This window comes from Peromyscus maniculatus, chromosome 12 (genome assembly GCF_049852395.1).
Source record: "Peromyscus maniculatus bairdii isolate BWxNUB_F1_BW_parent chromosome 12, HU_Pman_BW_mat_3.1, whole genome shotgun sequence".
NCBI lineage: Eukaryota > Metazoa > Chordata > Mammalia > Rodentia > Cricetidae > Peromyscus > Peromyscus maniculatus.
In genome coordinates, this window is record NC_134863.1 from 32757727 (window position 1) to 32777458 (window position 19732).

The 19732-nt window shown below is 38.0% G+C and overlaps 1 protein-coding gene across 4 annotated transcripts in view; it reads left to right on the forward strand.

Annotated features, from left to right (window-relative positions):
- Lsamp (limbic system associated membrane protein) overlaps window positions 1-19732 on the forward strand; it is a 2127334-nt gene that overhangs the window by 1828170 nt on the left and 279432 nt on the right. For all 4 annotated transcript variants that reach the window (XM_015994637.3, XM_015994639.3, XM_015994638.3 and 1 more), the window contains one exon: window positions 3647-3879. In XM_015994637.3, the coding sequence (XP_015850123.1) occupies window positions 3647-3879 (233 nt within the window). The remainder of the gene's footprint in view (window positions 1-3646; window positions 3880-19732) is intronic.

Sequence of the window (19732 nt, forward strand, 5' to 3'; positions counted from 1 at the left end):
CTAGGAGACACAAACTCATAGACTTCCTGGTCCTTTTGGTTCTTAACTCCTTCTGCCCTCTCTTCAAGCATCCTTAGGTGCAGATTTTTTTTTTTTTGAGACAGGGCTTCTCTGGGTAGCTTTGGATCCTATCCTGGAACTCACTTTGTAGACCAGGCTGTCCTCAAACTCACAGAGATCCGCCTGCCTCTGCCTCCTGAGTGCTGGGATTAAAGGCGTGTGCCACCACTGCCTGGCTTAGGTACAGAGATGTATCCATTTCGGCTAGGCTCACCACATTCTATTTATCTTTGCAATATGATAAATATATCATGGTCATTCTGGGGACTAAAGGACAATTAGAGTACTTCTCTATGATATAGTAAGTCTGGTTATTGTTATTTTGAGTTATACATATGACAAAAATACAAGGGACACATGCTTGGGGATTTAAAATACATTTACACAGGTTCATTTTCATCCTTGCAAATAGATAAGAATGCAAAAATCAATGTCTACATACTATAATTCCTTAATGGTGCAGACAACACACTATCATTTAATTCTCAATCACCCTAATTTGAAAAGTGCTTTTGATGCTATTCTGAGCAGAGAATTGATGCCAAAGAAATAGAAAAGGCAAAGTCTGGAATGGAGCAGCAGTCATGTCCATGAAATAACAGTCATGCTCATTGTAGAATAGCCCAAAATTACCAAACATGTGTAATTATTCCCAACAATATCTGTGTGACAGAGAAATACATCTTGGTAGATCGAAATAACACTTAGTACCTAAAATGATCTATGTTTGTGGAAACAAACAAGGAAAGAAGAAATATATGAGCTGTGCATCCTAGCATCCATGGTGCCACATTTTCACTTTTTTTTTTTTAGATCTTTATTTCATTACATTGGACTTTATTTTTTTATAAATATTTTTATTAAGATATGTTCTATTCATTTTATATACCAATCACAGATTCCCCTGTCCTCCCTCCTCCAACCCCCCAGCCTTCTCCCCCTCCCCCAATCCACCTCCCCTTACCACCTTCTCCAAGACAAGGTCTCCCATGGGGAGTCAGCAGAGCCTGGTACATTCAGTTCAGGCAGGTCCAAGCCCCTCCTTCCTGCAACAAGGCTACGCAAAGTGTCCTACCATAGGCACGAGGTTCCAAAAAGCCAGTTCATGCACTAGGGACAGGTTCTGATCCCACTGCCTGGGGAACCCCTATATAGTTCAAGACAAACAGCTGTCTCACCTATCCAGAGGGCTCAGTTCAGTACCATGATGGGGGCTCTTCAGCTATTGGTCAGCAGCTCATGCGCTTCCACTAGTTTGGCTAGTTGTCTCTGTACTTTTTCCAGTCATGGTCTTGATATTCCTTGCTCACAGAATCTATCCTCTCCCCCATCGACTGGACTCCTGGAGCTCCCCCTCGCACCTGCCGTGGATCTCTGCATCTGTCTCCATCAGTCACTGGATGAGGGCTCCATGATGACAGTCAGGGTATTCAGCCATCAAATCATCAGTGTATGCCAGCTCAGGCACCCTCTGGACCATTGTCAGTAGTCTATAATGGAGTCATCCCTGTGAATTCCTGGGAACCCCCTGCCAGCACTCTGTTTCTCCCTATCCCCATGGTGTCTTCATTTATCATATTTCTTTCCGTGCTCTCCCACTCTGTTCCCATTCCCCTAAGCTCTCATCCCCCGTCCCTTGCTCTCCATTATCCCCCCTCACCCCCAGTTTGCTCATGTAGATCTCATCCATTTCACCATCGCTGGGTGATCCATGTGTCCTTCCTAGGATCCTCCTTACTAGCTAGCCTCCCTGGAGCTGTGGGTTGCAGTTTGGTTATCCTTTGCTTTACATCTAGTATCCACTTATGAGTGAGTACATACCATGTTTGTCCTTCTGGGTTTGGGTTACCTCACTCAGGATGATATTTTCTAGTTCATCCATTTGCCTGCAAACTTCATGTTGTCATTGTTTTTCTCTGCTGAGTAGTACTCCATTTTGTATATGTACCACATTTTCTTTTCCATTCTTCAATTGAGGGGCATCTAGGTTGTTTCCAGGTTCTTGCTATTACAAATAATGCTGCTATGAACATAGTTGAGCATGTGTCCTTGTGGTATGATTGAGCATTCCTTGGGTATATGCCCAAGAGTGGTATAGCTGGGTCTTGAGGAAGATTGATTCCCAATTTTCTGAGAAACCACCATACTGAGGGTGTGCTTATGTCTCCGGTTTTCACTGGTGTCACAGGGGACTGTTTTCTTGGCAAGGGGGTCGGGGAAGTACCCAAGTTTTCACTCTTAAAAAAACATACCATTTACCTAAATGTAATAGGACAGGAAAGACTTTGCACTGTAGCTAGGGTATATTAAAGACAGAACTTTTCTTCTTGTTATGAGAGATGTGGTTTGGCCTCTAGAGCCAGGTTTGGACAGCCCATGGGGTCCTCATGCTTCCTCCCTATGCACAGGTGTGAGCAGCCTATGTTTCCAGCCTAGGGGAGACTTGCATTTGATTTGACTTAGAAAATACAGGGGAATGTGTTGTTTTAATTGTTCTCTTTTCAAGGTACTGGTAATGTCTGTCCTTCTTTTGTGCCCTAGAGTGTTGAGCAGCTGGCTCTACAGCTGTGAACAAGAACTTGGGTTCCTCTTCCTGTAGGGCAGATATACATCTTGCCATAGGGATATATAGAGAAAGTGCTTTTTTTTTTCTTTTCTTTTGTTTTCTTTCCTAGCTCAACTATTTAAACATAAAATTCAAGGAAAATAATTCACCCCCTCTCTTTCACACACACACACACACACACACACACACACACACACGCACGCACATGCACGCACACATGCACACACATCTTGCCACTCATACTAGCACTTATCATTTATCTTCTTTGGAATATGAGTTTAAATCTGTTTCCTTCATCTCCTATGAAACATTGTTTAATATGACCAAAAGTGCTGATAGCAAACTATGTCTCCATCAAGGAGCCTGTTACTCTCAGCATGTAGAATGGAACCTAAACCAAATGATATTTTTCTTTGACTTTCTTGATACAACATCTGCTCACACGTGAACACTCACACACACACACACACACACACACACACACACACACACACACACATTTCTTTTCCTAGGTAATGGGCATTCCAAGTGCTTCAGGGTCACAAGTGAATTCTGAAATATAGCCTAATTCTTCTAAATATGAAGCATAACTCATAGGACTGAAAGTCATGCTTATGAAAGAATAAACACAATCTGAAATACAGCAAAAGTGCCACAGTATGAATTGCATGATTCTCAAAATACTTAAGCAGATGGAGTTCTGTGTAAATGACCTTTTCCTAAATATGAAGAAGATAAGCTAATGGGAAGTCAATCATCATTTAACTTTACTGGGCTGTGTAACTCACATTCCAGTTGTTTATTGCTAAATCAAATATAATACAATAACATTCACACAATGGGTGGTGATTGGATCTTAAAGGAAATGGTGAAAGTACTTAGCACTTTCAGAAATATCATGAGGATGATTCATTATGCCTGTAATTACTTGTCTTGATTGGTCTTGTTGAGTCCCATCATGCAGAGTATGAAAACAAACAGAAATGGTGAGGCACTAACAGGATTATTCTGCTCTGGTAGATGTGTGGTCGAAGACAAGAACTCGAAAGTGGCCTGGTTGAACCGCTCTGGCATCATCTTCGCTGGACATGACAAGTGGTCCCTGGATCCTCGGGTTGAGCTGGAGAAACGCCATTCTCTGGAATACAGCCTCCGAATCCAGAAGGTGGATGTCTACGATGAGGGATCCTACACATGCTCAGTTCAGACACAGCATGAGCCCAAGACCTCCCAAGTTTACTTGATCGTGCAAGGTAAGAGTGGAATAAGAGAGTGAGCCATGGAGAGTAGCTGTAATGAGCAAGACATCTGCACAGTTCTTTCTGGAAAAAAAAAATTGTACTATAGTATATATTTTTCTACTAGATGGTTAATTTGAAAAGAAAGAACTGAGAAGATCCATGTGCCAATTGCTGGTGGTCTTTTTGTTTGTTTGTTTGTTTGTTTGTTTGTTTGTTTTTCCCATAGCTTTGATTAGGAAAACATCCAGCAAAAGCCACAGCTCTCTTAGCACAAGTGTACACAATGTTTAAATTCTTAAATAGTTCTTTTATTTTTTAAATACTTTGCAGAATTTAAGAAAGCTTTTTTTTTAAAATCTATCTTTTCCCTAATGATCATTATTATTTGTTTATGTGCTAAGGATTTTTAGAAAAATAAAAATTTCTAGGAACCTTGGTCCCTTCTCACCTAGTTACCTTTCTCTGTGGCTTGTATCTTTATTTAATAAGTTACTGTAAGCCGGACTAATGATCGGGTTCTATGATGTTGTAGGAGAAAATTTGTTTCTACTGGAGTTTCCCTGAGGCACATCTGAGTCATGGTTTTCCAGGATTGAAAATCTTAAGTAACATATACATGTGCCCATACAGGGTGGCTTCCTTAGGTCCCCTTCCCCTTGAAAACAAAGCTGATTACTTACACAATTTCATTGCAAGAAAAATCAAATCTCTAGCAGTTTCCATCCATCTATCAGGAAAGATCTAAGCACTGACAAATGTTGGGGCTGTATTTCTGTATTTTTTATTTATACTTTTTTGCAACTTAAGCATGGTCTTACGGTTTCTGTCAGTATTCCAAATGCAGTCAGTGGTATGGCAAAGTTAGACTGTAGCTACCATTAATGTGTCAGGTAACTGGTTATTGCAACATTTAAAACATTGCTTTCCCAGATCTTCCTAATAATAAACTAAAACGGAGACAAAACATATCAGAGTCCACATGGTACAAGGGTGTTTCAATCATGTGACTTCTATGGTGGCCCATCTGCAATGGCTGACAGCTTCATTTTATTCCTTGGAAAAGACATTTCTATGGTTAACAAAATTCCAAATAGGAGCATGTTTCCTTGCAGATTAGTGGAGAGTACTTGAGCCAAAGAACAAGACATACAAGGATTGGGAACTCAGGAAATTCATTTAATGTGTAAATATATCTAGAGATATATGACTGTGTCAATTTGTCACTTTGCTAACTCCTATAAAGTACAAATAAGCCCTTACAGACAGACAGACAGACACACCTTTCTAAAAATACAGAATTTCTACTTGATTCAGTGGCATAGGGAAGAATAAACTAGTCTATTAATACTAAAGAATCTTTAGAACAGATCTTGCCTAATCACCAATCATGGTTTTACCTATGTATTTCTGTATAACTGATCATTCTTCAAAAAAGTGCTTGATTGTGACATTACTATACAATTTGAGTAACTTTCTTACCTTTATTATCATTAGAAAGTTTCTAGAGACCAAAATAGGTATTGTGTACAGTTCTCAACAAAATACGCTTGACAATCTGAACATTAGAAGGCCTGATTTCAAAACGAAGAAACAGAATCATTCAGTGCAAGTTACATGCTCAAGGTCACCAGAGAGGCTGTGAAGTTTCTGAGTGACAAGCAAATACTGAATGGAATCAGATTTGTGAACATTCCCATAGGGTTAAAATATTTTTGTCATGACTTTAAGAATAACTATTTTAAAGATTTATGTTCAGGCCTGAGTTCTTTCCACCAAATCTTCAAAGTTCACACACACACACACACACACACACACACACACACACACACACACACACACAAACCTGTTTGTCTGTGTTCTCTCAAATTAAAATCACAAAGACACATTTTTAGAACCAGAACTCAGTGCAAATGAAATTAAGTTTGAATTAGTATTAAGAAAACAGAAAAGAGCCTGTTAATGGCCAAGTGCTGTTTATTCACTGTCTCATGTAATTTGAATATTACTAGTAAGTAGACATGAATAACTTTATTATGAACAACAGCTTAAATCCAGTGTCAACAACAAACCTGCCCAAGGCTTTTCATTACCTTATAATAGGGTATGAAGCACATTTATGTTTGTTCCAAGTATTATCATATTTCCATCTTAACCACATTGCCTTGAAAGAGGAGAGAAAAAAAAAAAGCCTGCACTAAAACACAAGAGGAGGAGGAATTGTTTCTTTCCTGAGTCTGAATCATAGAGGGGGGTTTCTGGAAGATCCTAAGCATTCTTTACATTCTTTCCTATGTATAGAGATATAGAGATAATATAATAATATAATATGGAGATAACTGAGTAAATTCAGTTTGCACCTTTAATACTTAGATGATTTATTAAAGTTTAAATTGGTTAAAAACTCCCCAGCATTTCTGGTTGGGCAGATCCAGGTCAATGTCTAGAAAAATGTATTTAGAAATTACCATGTGGTGCCTAGGCTCCCAGTGTAATCCAGCAACATAAAGAGCAAGTGCCCCCCCCAAATTATATAATATAAGAATATGTGGAAGAAATAAATAATGCTTCATGGATTCAACTAAATTTCAGATGGCTGTGTCTGCAAATATTCCAAAGAGTCATCTTGAACACGAGACGGACAAATCAGTGCTGAGTTACTTAAATGCCATAGCCTTCTAGGATCTTGAAGGCTGCCTACATACAGCACCCTAGAGAGAGTCTGTCTTTCCAAACAAAATTGTCTTTTCAAAACAATTGTGATACACTGATCTATTCTTCAAAATTTTCAACTTTATTTTCTCCTATATATTATTTTTACAGAAGCCATTTATCCATTTCTATCTCTCTCTGCATCTGTATCTCTGTATCTCTTATCTATCTCTGTATCTCTGTATTTATCTATCTATCTATCTATCTATCTATCTATCTATCTATTTCTTTATTTGATTTTCACACATTCCTGGCATACTAGTTGTTTTTCAATATCTTCAGCACTTCTCTCTTAATTTGTTGTCTGTTTCTCACAGCAAAGAAGTTTATTAGTTTATGAAGATCATTCCATATAAAATATCCTGTGTTGAAAAGATATTATATGTGATTCAGTAAACGATCTTTGTCTAAATGGCAGCTACACAGAGCTTCCTCATATAGTATATAGGATAATGTCTTGCCTCAGCAAAGGCATAAGTCAGCACTGACCTTTGAGGTCACTTGTGATTATTTGCTAATATATTCTCTCTGAGGGAGCCAAGGCTACCCAAATTTCAACATGCATTTTGCTTAATAAATTCAGAGGCCCCTATGTAAAGCTTAATATTTGTTTTCTGTGCCTGATACTTTATAGAGTCCAGGATCAAAGATTAAGAACACACGATTTTTAATATCAATAAAATAAGGAGGTAAATATTAATAAAAATTCTTTCTGCTACTAATGTACATTTTTTCTCTGAAGGTAACTCTTCTATAGTTTCTTGGTCTTGTGAACATACTGCCATTGGAAGTACAGGCACTGAGGCTACATTATTCATCTCTAGTTATGACTATTGCACTATTTGCAGTAAACTCAACCCTCCAGTTTATTACACTTGTCAAAGTGCTCTTACCTCAGAGCCACATCCAGAACAATGGAATCAATCTCTGGGGTGGGTCAATACCTCCAAGTTCATTGTCATTGCTGGCCATTCAGATGCACACAAACCAAGAACTACTTTCTGTGAATCTAAGCAATGGCAGAGATTTACTGCCGCCTGCCAGTTCGTTTTCCTGTGTGACACATCAAGTTATGTCTAAGAGTTTGCAGACTAAGTACTTAAGGATTGTAATAGGAAAAGCTAAAAGTAAACCTGAGTACATTGATGATTTGAGTTGTTTTAACTATGTGAACAATAGCCTCAAAAATAGTGTATTTGTTTAGAAATCTCATGTGTCTTTGAATATAAAGGAATAATGACAATAATATTTTTAAATGTAAATGTTATTTTTAAATACCAATTTACCATACATTATAACTACCGTTTGATTTTCAATTTATGTATTAGCACTGCATGATTTTTAGATTGATATAAATGCCAGAGTGGCTATTTCCATGTTCAATCTTTGACCCCTTTTATGCTATTCTGTTTTACAAATAATCAGTCTAATCTGAAAATACTAAAATTGGATATTCTTAATAAAACAGTTTTGAGTGTTGAAGTGTTTAAATAGATCAATAAATCTCACTGTAATATAAATTAGAATTTGAAATTTTTCTTGCCACTATGATTTGAATCACACCCATGGCAGGTGGGAATGTATACATTGTTGGCAGGAAGTTTATTGCATAATTGCCTCAATTAAAGTAATATTATTGTGGAAAAATATTAAGAATGAAACACATTGTAAGACCAAAATGTTTGATTTTCTACCCCTGCTGATAAAAAGCCACATTTCCTTTACTTATAAATTCTAGAGTACTCGTATGGACTTAGAAAAGAAACTCGAAATGTATTGCTTTTCTTATGAACAATAGTCTGAGACTCATTTCTAGGATTTGAATTTTAAGAAGCCTGTCTTACAGTTGGCTCTTTTAAACATCCCTGCTGCTGACCAAAACCCATTACAGAGCTTTGAGGAAGTACCGCAGTTTTCTCTCAGTCTCTTTCTTCTGTCTTTTGTTACATCTTTCTTCCTCCCTGTTTCCCATTCTTCTTCCTTTCCTTAGTAAACATTATGCTGCATTGATAATCTTTTCAGAATATCATGGCTTATTCAACTTTATACAAAGTTGCACACATGCACGTAATTGAATTTAGCCCATAGCTCTTTGATTTTTTAAGAATTTTAATAAAACAAGACTTCAAAATCTTGATTGGTTTGATTTGCTTTTATAATTAATGGTATTGATTATTAGGATTCTTAATGATAATTATTTGTATTCTGTATGCTAAAGTTGACCAATTTTCTGACTTTTTAGTTTATCTGTGTGAGTGTGTGTGTGTGTGTGTGTGTGTGTGTGTGTGTGTGTGTGTGTGGTTTTTCTAGACAGGATTTCCCTGTGTAACCCTGGCTGTCTTGGAGTTTGCTCTGTAGACCAGGCTGGACTTGAACTCATCTATTTCTGCTTGCCTCTGCCTCCTAAGTGCTGAGATTAAAGATGTGTGCTGCCGCTGCCGCCGTCGCCGCCACCGCCACCACCACCTAAGACAACAGGCTCATAATTGTGTTAGTAAGTCACTATCCAAGTCAACAACCAGAAAGCTAGTGTAAAGGAGAAAAGTGAAGAAGAAGAAGAAGAAGAAGAAGAAGAAGAAGAAGAAGAAGAAGAAGAAGAAGAAGAAGAAGAAGAAGAAGAAGAAGAAGAAGAAAGTTGTTGGGACTATTATTTCATGTAGTTTTCATTCAGTATTTCCCTTATAGAAAAGACTTTAAGATTTTTTCTTTCCAGGCCAATCCAATCTGCTTACATTTACTTAGTATTTTCAAGCCTCCTGCATTTATTTGAAGCTCCCCTATTTCTCATTAAGCTAAATAAACATTTTACATCTGCATACTAATCCAAACTATATTTGCCCTTCTTGAAAATAAGACGAAATAAGTTACAACGATAGTAGCAAAAGAGCTGTCTGTGCAGGGAATCTTAAAATTCACATGAAGAAGTTTCCTTGAAAAATAAAAATAAAACATGTACTCTTAAGAAACATTGAAGACAACATTTTGAATTCACATATTCATATACAAAGACTAAAAATATTTATGTGCATATGAGCTCAGTAAATATAGGTGATTTCATTGAACCACTTTGTATCTAAAGAGTAGTATTTCCTTTTAATGATCTTTTGAATGATAGAAGGGGTCTTTAAAATTGTTCTTGTCCTAGGTTTGCTTAAATAACAAGCAAATGCAAAACTCAACAAGGCTCTTTCCTTTCTTTCTTTTTAGTAAAAAATCTATGTAGTCAGAAAGCAGCTCAGACTGGGCTAGAGCCCATGTGATCAGGGTCCCAAGAGGGGAAACATCAGTGAAGAGCTCAGCATCCCTGTAATAAACTATCTTTGTGGTAAGTTCAATGTCGTTTAGACAGAAACTCATGAAAAAATAAGTGGGAAAATCAACAAATAATTACAGTGACACCCAGTTTCCCCTTATGGGAAAAGAAAGATGTAACACTGAGAATAGTGAAATGAAGACAGTGGTCCCTGAATGAAACTAGAGTAGTTTGTATGTATTCATGACTTTGAGATAGATATAAAGAGTTAGAGACAGAGATGAAGGGGAGGCCATAGAGTATTAACACCCCAGTACCAATGACCATTACCTAGTACCTAGCATCCAGATGTTGTGTTGAAAGTATCATTATCTACCACAAGGAACATGGGTTGCTAAAAGGAAAAGACGAGGATGGGGCAGGGAAGCATCAACATGAGCCTGGAACATCTGGTGAACAAGAAAGTAAGAAAGTACTAAAAGAATACCAATGCATGCAAACATATCCAGGAGGCAGCTTTAATGGGGCTTCCGTCAGCCAAGTCTAGAATGATTTGATAGCAAAGTAAATGATTTCAGATATTACAATACTGATGATAGTTAATAACTAAAGATTATAAATTACCCTTTTGCAATGCTGACTAATAATAAATGTAGAAGTAATGTTGGGATGTGATAAATGTCATTTGGAAATCCTCACAGAAATAATTAATTCAGGCATAAAAATATCAAGGATTCTAAAACTGGAGGGAGAATGTTGAAGAATCAAAATTGTACACAATCTCAAAATAGCTACCCACAAAATGTTACCCACAGAAGAATAAAAGAATAAAATTGAAAACCAGTTGATATATTAATCAAGTAATCAAAGTTAACAGTACCAGAAATGATACAAATTGGTGTCACATGCCAAAAGACAGAAGGCAATGAGTACAAAACAGCCTTACTTTGTGATGATGCTTCCAGAGTGCAAGTCTAAGCAGAAAATATTAAACACAGTGAATCATATTCTATAGCAAGAATGAAGAACTTTCTTTGGACCACCAGCTCCCAAATAACTACCCCCAAACGTCTTATTAATTATGAAAGCTTGGCCTTAGCTTGTTCCCAACAAGCTCTTAAAACTTAAATTAACCCATTTATATTAATCTATATTCAGCCACATGGCCCATTACCTCTTCTCCATACTGTATGTCTCACTTGCTTGGGGGACTCACTGGTGAAGCCCATGTCTCAGATTCCTCCCAGAGATCTTATCTCTCTCCAGAAGTCCTTCCTATCCTCTCCTGCCTAGCTATTGGCCATTCAGCTTTTTAAACCAATCAAAAGGTGCCTTGGTAGAGACACATCTTCACAGTGTATAGAAAGATTACCCCACAACAGTAGAGATGTGACATATATGTGAGATGTAATAGACATTTGGTTAAGAAAAGAAAAAAAGAGCAGGAAATTGATAAAATTTGGAGTTACGGTTTGTGGGAGTTCTTTGCATTGGTCTTGTATCTTTTCCATAAAATCAAATTATTGCAAAATTCAAAAAAATATTAGTTAAGGTAAGAATTTTAATATGGCTAAATAAAATAAAAATTTGTACTAATATAAAGCATAGTTCAATAGAGCAGTTTTTCAAACTAGTCCACTATAAATAAACATACATGTAAAATTTATTGCATTAACAAAGGAGAAAATGAGACAATATAAATATATAACAAAATACATGTGTTATCATTCAACTTACTAATTTTGTTCCTTCTCAAAAATGTAGAGAGCTAAGTGTGGAGGGCTTACACTTTCAATTTCTAAAAGAACACATGGAAATCACCAAACTGAAAGCCATTCAAGTCCACTAATAATCAAAAGCATGCAAAGTAAAACAGCAATGCATGCTTTCTAAGCTGCTGACACTAAGAAGGAGTTAACAAAATGAGCATAGGCAGAAATGGCAAAACAGTGGGGAAAGGGACACATTTATATCTCCCTGGTGAGAGCGTAAATTAGTGGAAACTTTCCTAGGGTAGTGAAGACACATCTATCAAAGTTTTAAACTGCATTTCTACCACTTAAGCCAGTAACTCCTCTTCTACAAATGTGTAAAAGAAAACCATATGACATACAAATCAGGATTTATGTACGAAGTGGTCATCACCGATATGCTCATCAAAATTGCTTAAAGAAAATTGTGGAAAGTGCTCTAAATATTCAAAATAGCAAACTGAAGAATGTCACTGGTGTTATTCTGCAGGAAATACTGTTAGTATGGACATTATAAAGTCTACCTATCATCCAGACCCCTTCCTTATATTTGGAAATGACACCCTTGGTTAATATTATTGGAATACAGAAATTCTCACGCAATGTAAAATATGAAATAAAATAGCTTTCCTCAAAACTTGGACAGGTTTGAGACCCAGCTCCTAAGATTTCAGAATCATTAATTGATATGATTGACAGGCAAAACTCCCACTAAAAAGGATGAACTGAAATAAGCCATGGTACCCACACTGGTAGGTTCCTATGGAAATGACCTCATCACAGAGGCTTTGCTGTGGCCTGGAGCCAGGGCCAGCTTGGTGTGGTGAGAGCTATGGCATCTCAACTTCAAATTCAGTAGCACCCATACCCTTCTGTGATGTGTGGTCATAGTTCTATTACATGGCCTTCCCAGTGATGTGAGCTGAGATGACTTCTTGCCCACACAAACATCACATGACCAATGAGGTTTTCTTTTTCTTACAAATAAAAGCTCTGAGCTACACAGCTCAACAGCCACTAGTAATCACGATTTTGGGATAAAAGTTATTAAATGATTGAAATATTTTTCCATATATGGAAAGTGGTAGTTTCTTTGAAAGTACCTTAGTAAACTCAATTTTGCAAAGTCAGATAGGAAAGTACTCATATCTTATACACTCATATATCCATAATAAGAAAAGATAGAATAAATTCTAAGGTGATGTTTATATAATGTCTTTTGTAGTACTGTCTTTATTAAGTAAAACTTCATATGATCCCGTTTCTAATATATATGTGCTATAACTCAAAAATAGATAAATGAAACTGTTCAAATGATAAATTCACGATTTTTGAAAGGAGAAGCTTTCAGAAAAAAAGTGCAAAGGTAAATTATCTTTCTGGCTCTTTTCTCATTCACTAACCCTTTTGTTTTTCTTCGTCTGTGGTCCATCCTTCTCTCACAAATCATTTACAGCCTTTGACTTTTTTCCTTGGAGGAAACAAATGTAAAATCGTCTGTCCTAAAGTGATTAATTTAGCAGTTAAAGCCTGCAGTTATTAAGGCGTGCTTCATTTCAAAGGAGAGATAGTAAGGTAGTACTGTGTGTGCACATGCACGTACTCTGTGCAAAGCTTTGGGGCTGAGGAATGAAGACGGGTTCAATATCGTTAAGATTTTGTCAACCTCGGCTCAAGTAAAATTACAGAATAAGAAATCATTGCATGTAATTTCTAATTTTACTAAACATCAAAATTTCTATCAGGACATTAGGGATGCCTCCTTAATCATGTGCTGGCTTTATCTGCCTGTCTACAGCCCATAGTCTGTGTCAGTGGCTCCCTTACTGATACCTAAGGTCAAGTTTATCTGTTGTTATTCTCTTTTACTTCCTATATGCTATCTGTGAGGGATTCCTGCAATACTCTTTCTTTTCTAATCCAAAGACTATTAAATGTTGACAGGAAATGGGACCCTATAACACATCACTGAACACTCTAGTCAAGAAGACCTAGGTTAAGACTCCTCAGTTTCTTTACCTCTCTTCATTCATCCCTTGACCATGTCCAGTTGCCTAACACAGCTTTTCTTAGTCCTTCTCATAGTCTTCACTTTATATACATATACATATATATATATATTTCTTATATTTCATATATATATATATATTTCATATATATATTTCTTATATTTCATATATATATTTCATATATATATATATATTTCTTATTTGCAGTTTCTCACTATCTGCCTGTTTTAATGAACCTGTCTAGATCATTCTCTTTGGCATCTTTGAGCTCAGTTAACAACAGTTCCCCTTTCCTTGGAACTTCTTTCCCCTTTATTTCCTGAAATCATTTCCTATCCAAATGCTGCTTTGACCTCTCCAACTAGGTCAACTGGTTCTCCCTTAGGTGTGTGATCTTCAGCAGCCACGTTTCTCTTCCTTTCTACATTTTGCTCGTTGATGATGTTATCACTAACCGTACCATCACTCTCCATTGCCAGGCAGCCTTGGCCACGCTTTCCTGAATGCTAGCCTAAACTAACTTATAAGCATGCTAAATCCAATAACTCTATTATTTATTGGGCTCAAGTCAAAAGCCACTTTTGCTTTTAAGCAGCTCCTTTCTTTTTCTCTTATATTCTTATTTCTAATATTGATATGACACCCTCCAGAAAATGGGGTTATTTCTAAGTTGTCCATTTCATCTATCTGTCTTATAATCAGTGAACATATTTTTGTAAACTATGCTTTTTTACATTCTCTACTTTATGTCTTCATTAGCTCTTTCCAAGATTAAAAAAAAAGCTATCCTTTGATTATGCTTTTTGTTAAAGCAAGATGGCATGTATCCCACAGGCTGTCCTCATACTTTCTATGCAGCTAAAGGTGACCTTGAACCCTGATCCTCCTCCTTCTACCTCCTGGGAGCTGGAATTATAAGCATCAGCACCATGCTCAGTTTATGTGGTTATGTGGGCTAGGCAGGCATCCTATCAAGTAAATCACATTCCCAGCCTACTTGTACCTTCTTTGTATTCTGTACTATCAGTTTCTACATATTTGTGAAGTATAACTATGATTATCAGGATTCTTTGTCTTGATTCTTTTGAATGTTCACATAGTGATATAGTAATGAGACTCCTGGTGATCCCCACCCCCAACGTATTATTTCTACTTTTATTCCCACATATGTGCATACATCAGATCCCAAATAAAGAAATGCTCCCCCAGAAAGTGTGAAAATAGAGCTAGCCAGCCATGGAGTGCGAAAAAGGAGAGCCTGGCAGAACTTGAATGTGTGGAAAGGACCTGGCAATGAGCAGGCACATGGGTACAGGACAGATGAGAGAAAGAGGGGCATGCCAAGCTAGGCAGATCTTAGCTGCATGCTAAGGGTTTGTTTCCATTTGCTTTTAGTTTTTTCCAGAGTGTGTGAGGATTCAAACTGTGATGAAAAATTGACTGAAGGCTTTACACAAGGAATAACATAGGTTCCTATTGAAGAGTTATATGAATCGCTTTTATTTTGATTAACATGCATTAATGGTGAACACTAATGAGTTCAATGAAATTTCAACACATGCATGAAGCATGCAGAGATACAATTCAACTCCCCTTTGGCCAGACTTCCTTCCTTTGTGCCCTTCCCAACCTCCACTAATCATGTACAATCAAGCTAATCTAATTTAGCTTCCATAAATGAAAATCTATGTGGAGAAAAAAGAAACTCTTCCATATACATTGTTGGTAGTGTTGTAAATTAGACCAGTCATTATGGAGAACAGTATGGAGGTCCTATAAAATACTGAAAATATAAATGCCATATGAAACAGCAATTTCCCTTCTGGATACATGTCCAAAAGAATTGAGGTCATCATGACAAAGACATACCTTCACATCCATGTCTACTGCGGCACTACTCACAACAGCTGGAACTCAGAATCAGCCTAGGTGACCCATGGATGAGTAAGTAAAGAAACTGTAGTCTTTACAAATAATGAAATATCATTTATTCATAAAGACAGGATTCACTGGAATTTTAGACATGCTTTGTGTAAAGTAGCATCTCCACTGTGGCTTGCTTAAGCCTATTGTCTAAAACCAAGTCCTTTCTTTTCTAACACTACAAGTACGTTTCACTCTCTTAAAAGATGTTACTCGCAGCCGGGCGGTGGTGGTGCACGCCTTTAATCCCAGCACTCGGGAGGCAGAGCCAGGCGGATCTCTGTGAGTTCGAGGCCAGCCTGGGCTACCAAGTGAGTTCCAGGAAAGGCACAAAGCTACACAGAGAAACCCTGTCTTGAAAAACCAAAAAAAAAAAAAAAAAAAAAAAAAAAGATGTTACTCGCTATTGCCCGAGGGACAATCAATTTTCTTCAGGGATGCAGCCTCCAAGATGTTACCCATGCACTTAAAAGCCACCACTAAGTGGACTTAGTGGATTTTTTTAAAAGGCACATAAAATTTGCAGGAAGAATTTAGTGGAAGAGGTAGGGAAGAAGTATGAATGTAAGGAATGAGGAATAGATTTGTATAAACACATTATATGCATGTGTGAAATTCTCAAACAATAAAAATAATTAATTTTATAAAGAAATATTTTATTCATTTTTACATACCAACCACAGATCTCCCTCTCTTTCCTCCTCCTACCCCAGCCTTCTCTGCCCAACCCATTCTCTATTTTCTTCTCCAACAAGGTGAAACCTCCCATGGGGAGTCAACAGAGCCTGGTACATTCCTTTGAGGCAGGTCCAAGCCCCTCCCCCTGCATCAAGGCTGTTCAAGGTGTCCCAATATAGGTAGTGGGCTCCAAAAAGCCAGCTCATACACCAGGGATGGATCCTGATCCTACTACCAGGGGGCCCATTAAGCAGATCAAGCTACACAACTGTCTCACTTATGCAGAGGTCCTTCCTAGTCCAGTCCCATGGAGGTTCCACAGCTCCTGGTCTAAATTTCATGAGTTTCCACTAGTTTGGTTTGGTTGTCTCTGTAGGTTTCCTCATCATCATCTTGATCCCCCTTGCTCATAGAATCCCTCTTTTCTCTTCAACTGGACTCCTGGATGCTCAACTATGTTCATAGCAGCTTTATTTGTAATAGCCAGAATCTGGAAAGAACCTAGAAGCCCCTCAACCGAAGAATGGATAAAGAAAAATGTTGCACATATACACAATGGAGTACTACTCAGCAGTAAAAAACAATGATAGCATGAAATTTGCAGGCAAATGAATGGAACTAGAAAATATCATCCTTGGTGAGGTAACCCAGACTCAAAAGGATAAACATGGTTTGTACTCACTCATAAGTGGACACTAGATGTAAAGCAAAGGATAACCAGACAACAACCCACAACTCCAGAGAAGCTAGCTAACAAGGAGGACCCTAAAAGGAACACATGAATCGCCCTGTGAAGAGGAAATAGATGAGATCTTCATGAGTAAATTGGGGGTGAGGGGTGGCAATGGAGGGTAGGGTATGGGGCATGAGAACATAAGGGAACAGGATGGTCGAGCTAGAACAGGGACAGAGTGGGAGAGAAATGAAAGATATACCATGATAGAGGGAGGGAGGCATCATGGAGATAGGAAGAAACCAGGTGCTAGGGAAGTTCCCAGGAATCCACAAGGATGACCTCAGCTTAGACTACTATCAATAGTGGAGAGGGTGCCTGAACTGGCTTACTCCAGTAATCAGATTGGTGAATACCCTACCTGTTACCATAGAGTCTTCATCCAGTAATTGTTAAATCTAAAGATGTTACTGGGGCTGAGATGGCTCAATGGGTAGAATGTGTCCTGCCCAAGCATAAGGACCTGAATTTGGTTTCCTAATATCCCAAACATGTAAAAGCCTGATATAGTTATTAGCACCTATAACCTCAACACTGAAGTGGGAGGGGCAGAGACATGCAGATTCTGGGGGCTTGCTCACCCATTGGTCTTACTAAAGCTATTAGTTCCAGGTTCAGTGATAGACTATGTTTCAAAAATAAGATGGAAAGCAATAAAAAAAAAATACCAGAGCTGGGTGGTGGTGCATGCTTTAAATCCCAGCACTTGGGAGGCAGAGGCAAGCAGATATCTGAGTTCAAGTCCAGCCTGGTCTACAAAGTGAGTTCCAGGACAGCCAGGGCTTTTCAGAGAAACCCTGTCTCCAGTGGGGGTGGGAGCTGATCTTTGAACCACACATGAACATACAGGAAACAGGCAAGTACATCTGCACACACACACACACACACACACACACACAGTATCACAGTCCACAAGTAAAATGTAAAATCGAAAGATACTTGGTAACAGATGAGTACTGATACTTTGTGAGACATTATCCAGGCTCACAAAACAGGCAGGACCTCAGAAATGCCTTAGAGATGGTTGAAGAAAAGCTTAGTCTTAATTTATTGTGATTCTTTAAGCTCCTGTCTTTGTATGCATAGAGTACATCTCTGTAATTATCCATACATGTTCACTCTGTTTTGAAACAGCAGTAAGGATTATCAACTCATTTTCAAGACTGTAATGAGCATCATCAAACTAATAATCACTGAGTACTTTAAATTTTCTAAAGACTATTTGAGTGGTCTCTGCTAGAGTTTTTTCTATTAAATCTGAAAGAAAACATTATTTTCTACCACATAGCCAGTGAGAAGAGCTGTTCTGGGCAGATCTAGGAGCTAGCAAAAAAATGAACACACTGCAAATTGTTCCAAGGAAGAGGAAAAGGGAGGGGGAGAGGGACAGAACTTCGCTGAGTGCTGATTGGTTGCTGAGTTGATAATGATTTATGGCTCATTTTAAATCATTCTTCTGGATGGAATGGTTTATGGAGGGGGGAAATGGGACTGTTCTTTAATATCCCAAAGCATCTGAAAACCTATGCAACTTCCATTGATCTGCTCTCTGCTGGATAACACTGCTATTTAAAATCGGTGACATATTTACTTCTCTCTGAATGCCTTGATGCCTGTAAACCATCCCTTTGTTGACTGTGGAGAAGGGAAATTTGTATTCATTCTGATAAACTGTAGTTGGAGTAGACATTGGAGTACCCTATCTTTCTTCTCCTCCCCATTCCATTTCTGCTTCATACTCATGGGTGATAACTTAAGGATCGATGGTCTTCAACAATCTTTACAAAATAAATTAACAAACCACTACATTCTGCACAGTGCTTGCCACCCATATCTCAGCCGCATCTTTCCCAACAGCTCTTTAGTGAGGACAGACAAAACATTAGCTTGATGCTTTTGTTTTATTTGTAGACGGTATAATTTCTTCCAAATAATGGAAAGATACAGAATTTTTATATCTAGATATGATCAATAACTCCCTATATCAGATACTTGGATCAAATTTCATAGCAGCTTATTTCATCGCCTTAGAGAAAGTTCTTTCCCTGAGCTAAAAGGAAGAGAACGCCTGTTCAAGAATGCTGCCCTGCCAAATGGCCCATGATTGATGGGACAGCAATAACCAGGGGGTATTTGCCAATTCACCAATGCCAAGTCCTCAGAGTGATTTTGCTGCCTGTGACAGCTGGTGTTCCCGATTGGAAGGCTGTTTCTGTATACATCTCTGATTTGCATATTTATATACCTCGGCTGCCGTATGAGGTCTACATTCACAGCAGTGTGTATAAGCTTGCTGCTTGAGTGCCTCTGGGCATGGGATGGTAGAACTGATTTGGGTAAAATGAAAATTGTAGATTTTTTTTTTTTTTTTTGTAATTTTCAGGTTAGCCAGTAATGCCACATTTTGTCTCCATTTTCATCAACTTCCTTAATGTTTTTGAACCGTCTGTACACATGAGCTACCATTTGAGACAGACACATTGTATTCTCTCTAGGAGGGTACAGGATCCTGTTTTTTTGGCATCTCAAAAGGATAGAAAGAAAGACATTAGAGAGGCAGAGTTAGTCAATTTGAAGGCTTGAAATGAGAACTGTGTGGTTGGTACTGTTAAGGGAGCCATTGGTGTTGGGGGAAAGGAAGTAGAAATCACTCTACTAACTCAGGCAGATAACCTCAGCAGCAGTGATTCATTCTAAGCATCAGTATTCCAGGGATCCTGGGACAGGTGAGAATTCCACAATTTTTGGAAAGATCGCCTATGGAATGTTTATTGAACAGAAAAACAAAGAGGCTTGGTGGGGGAAAAAG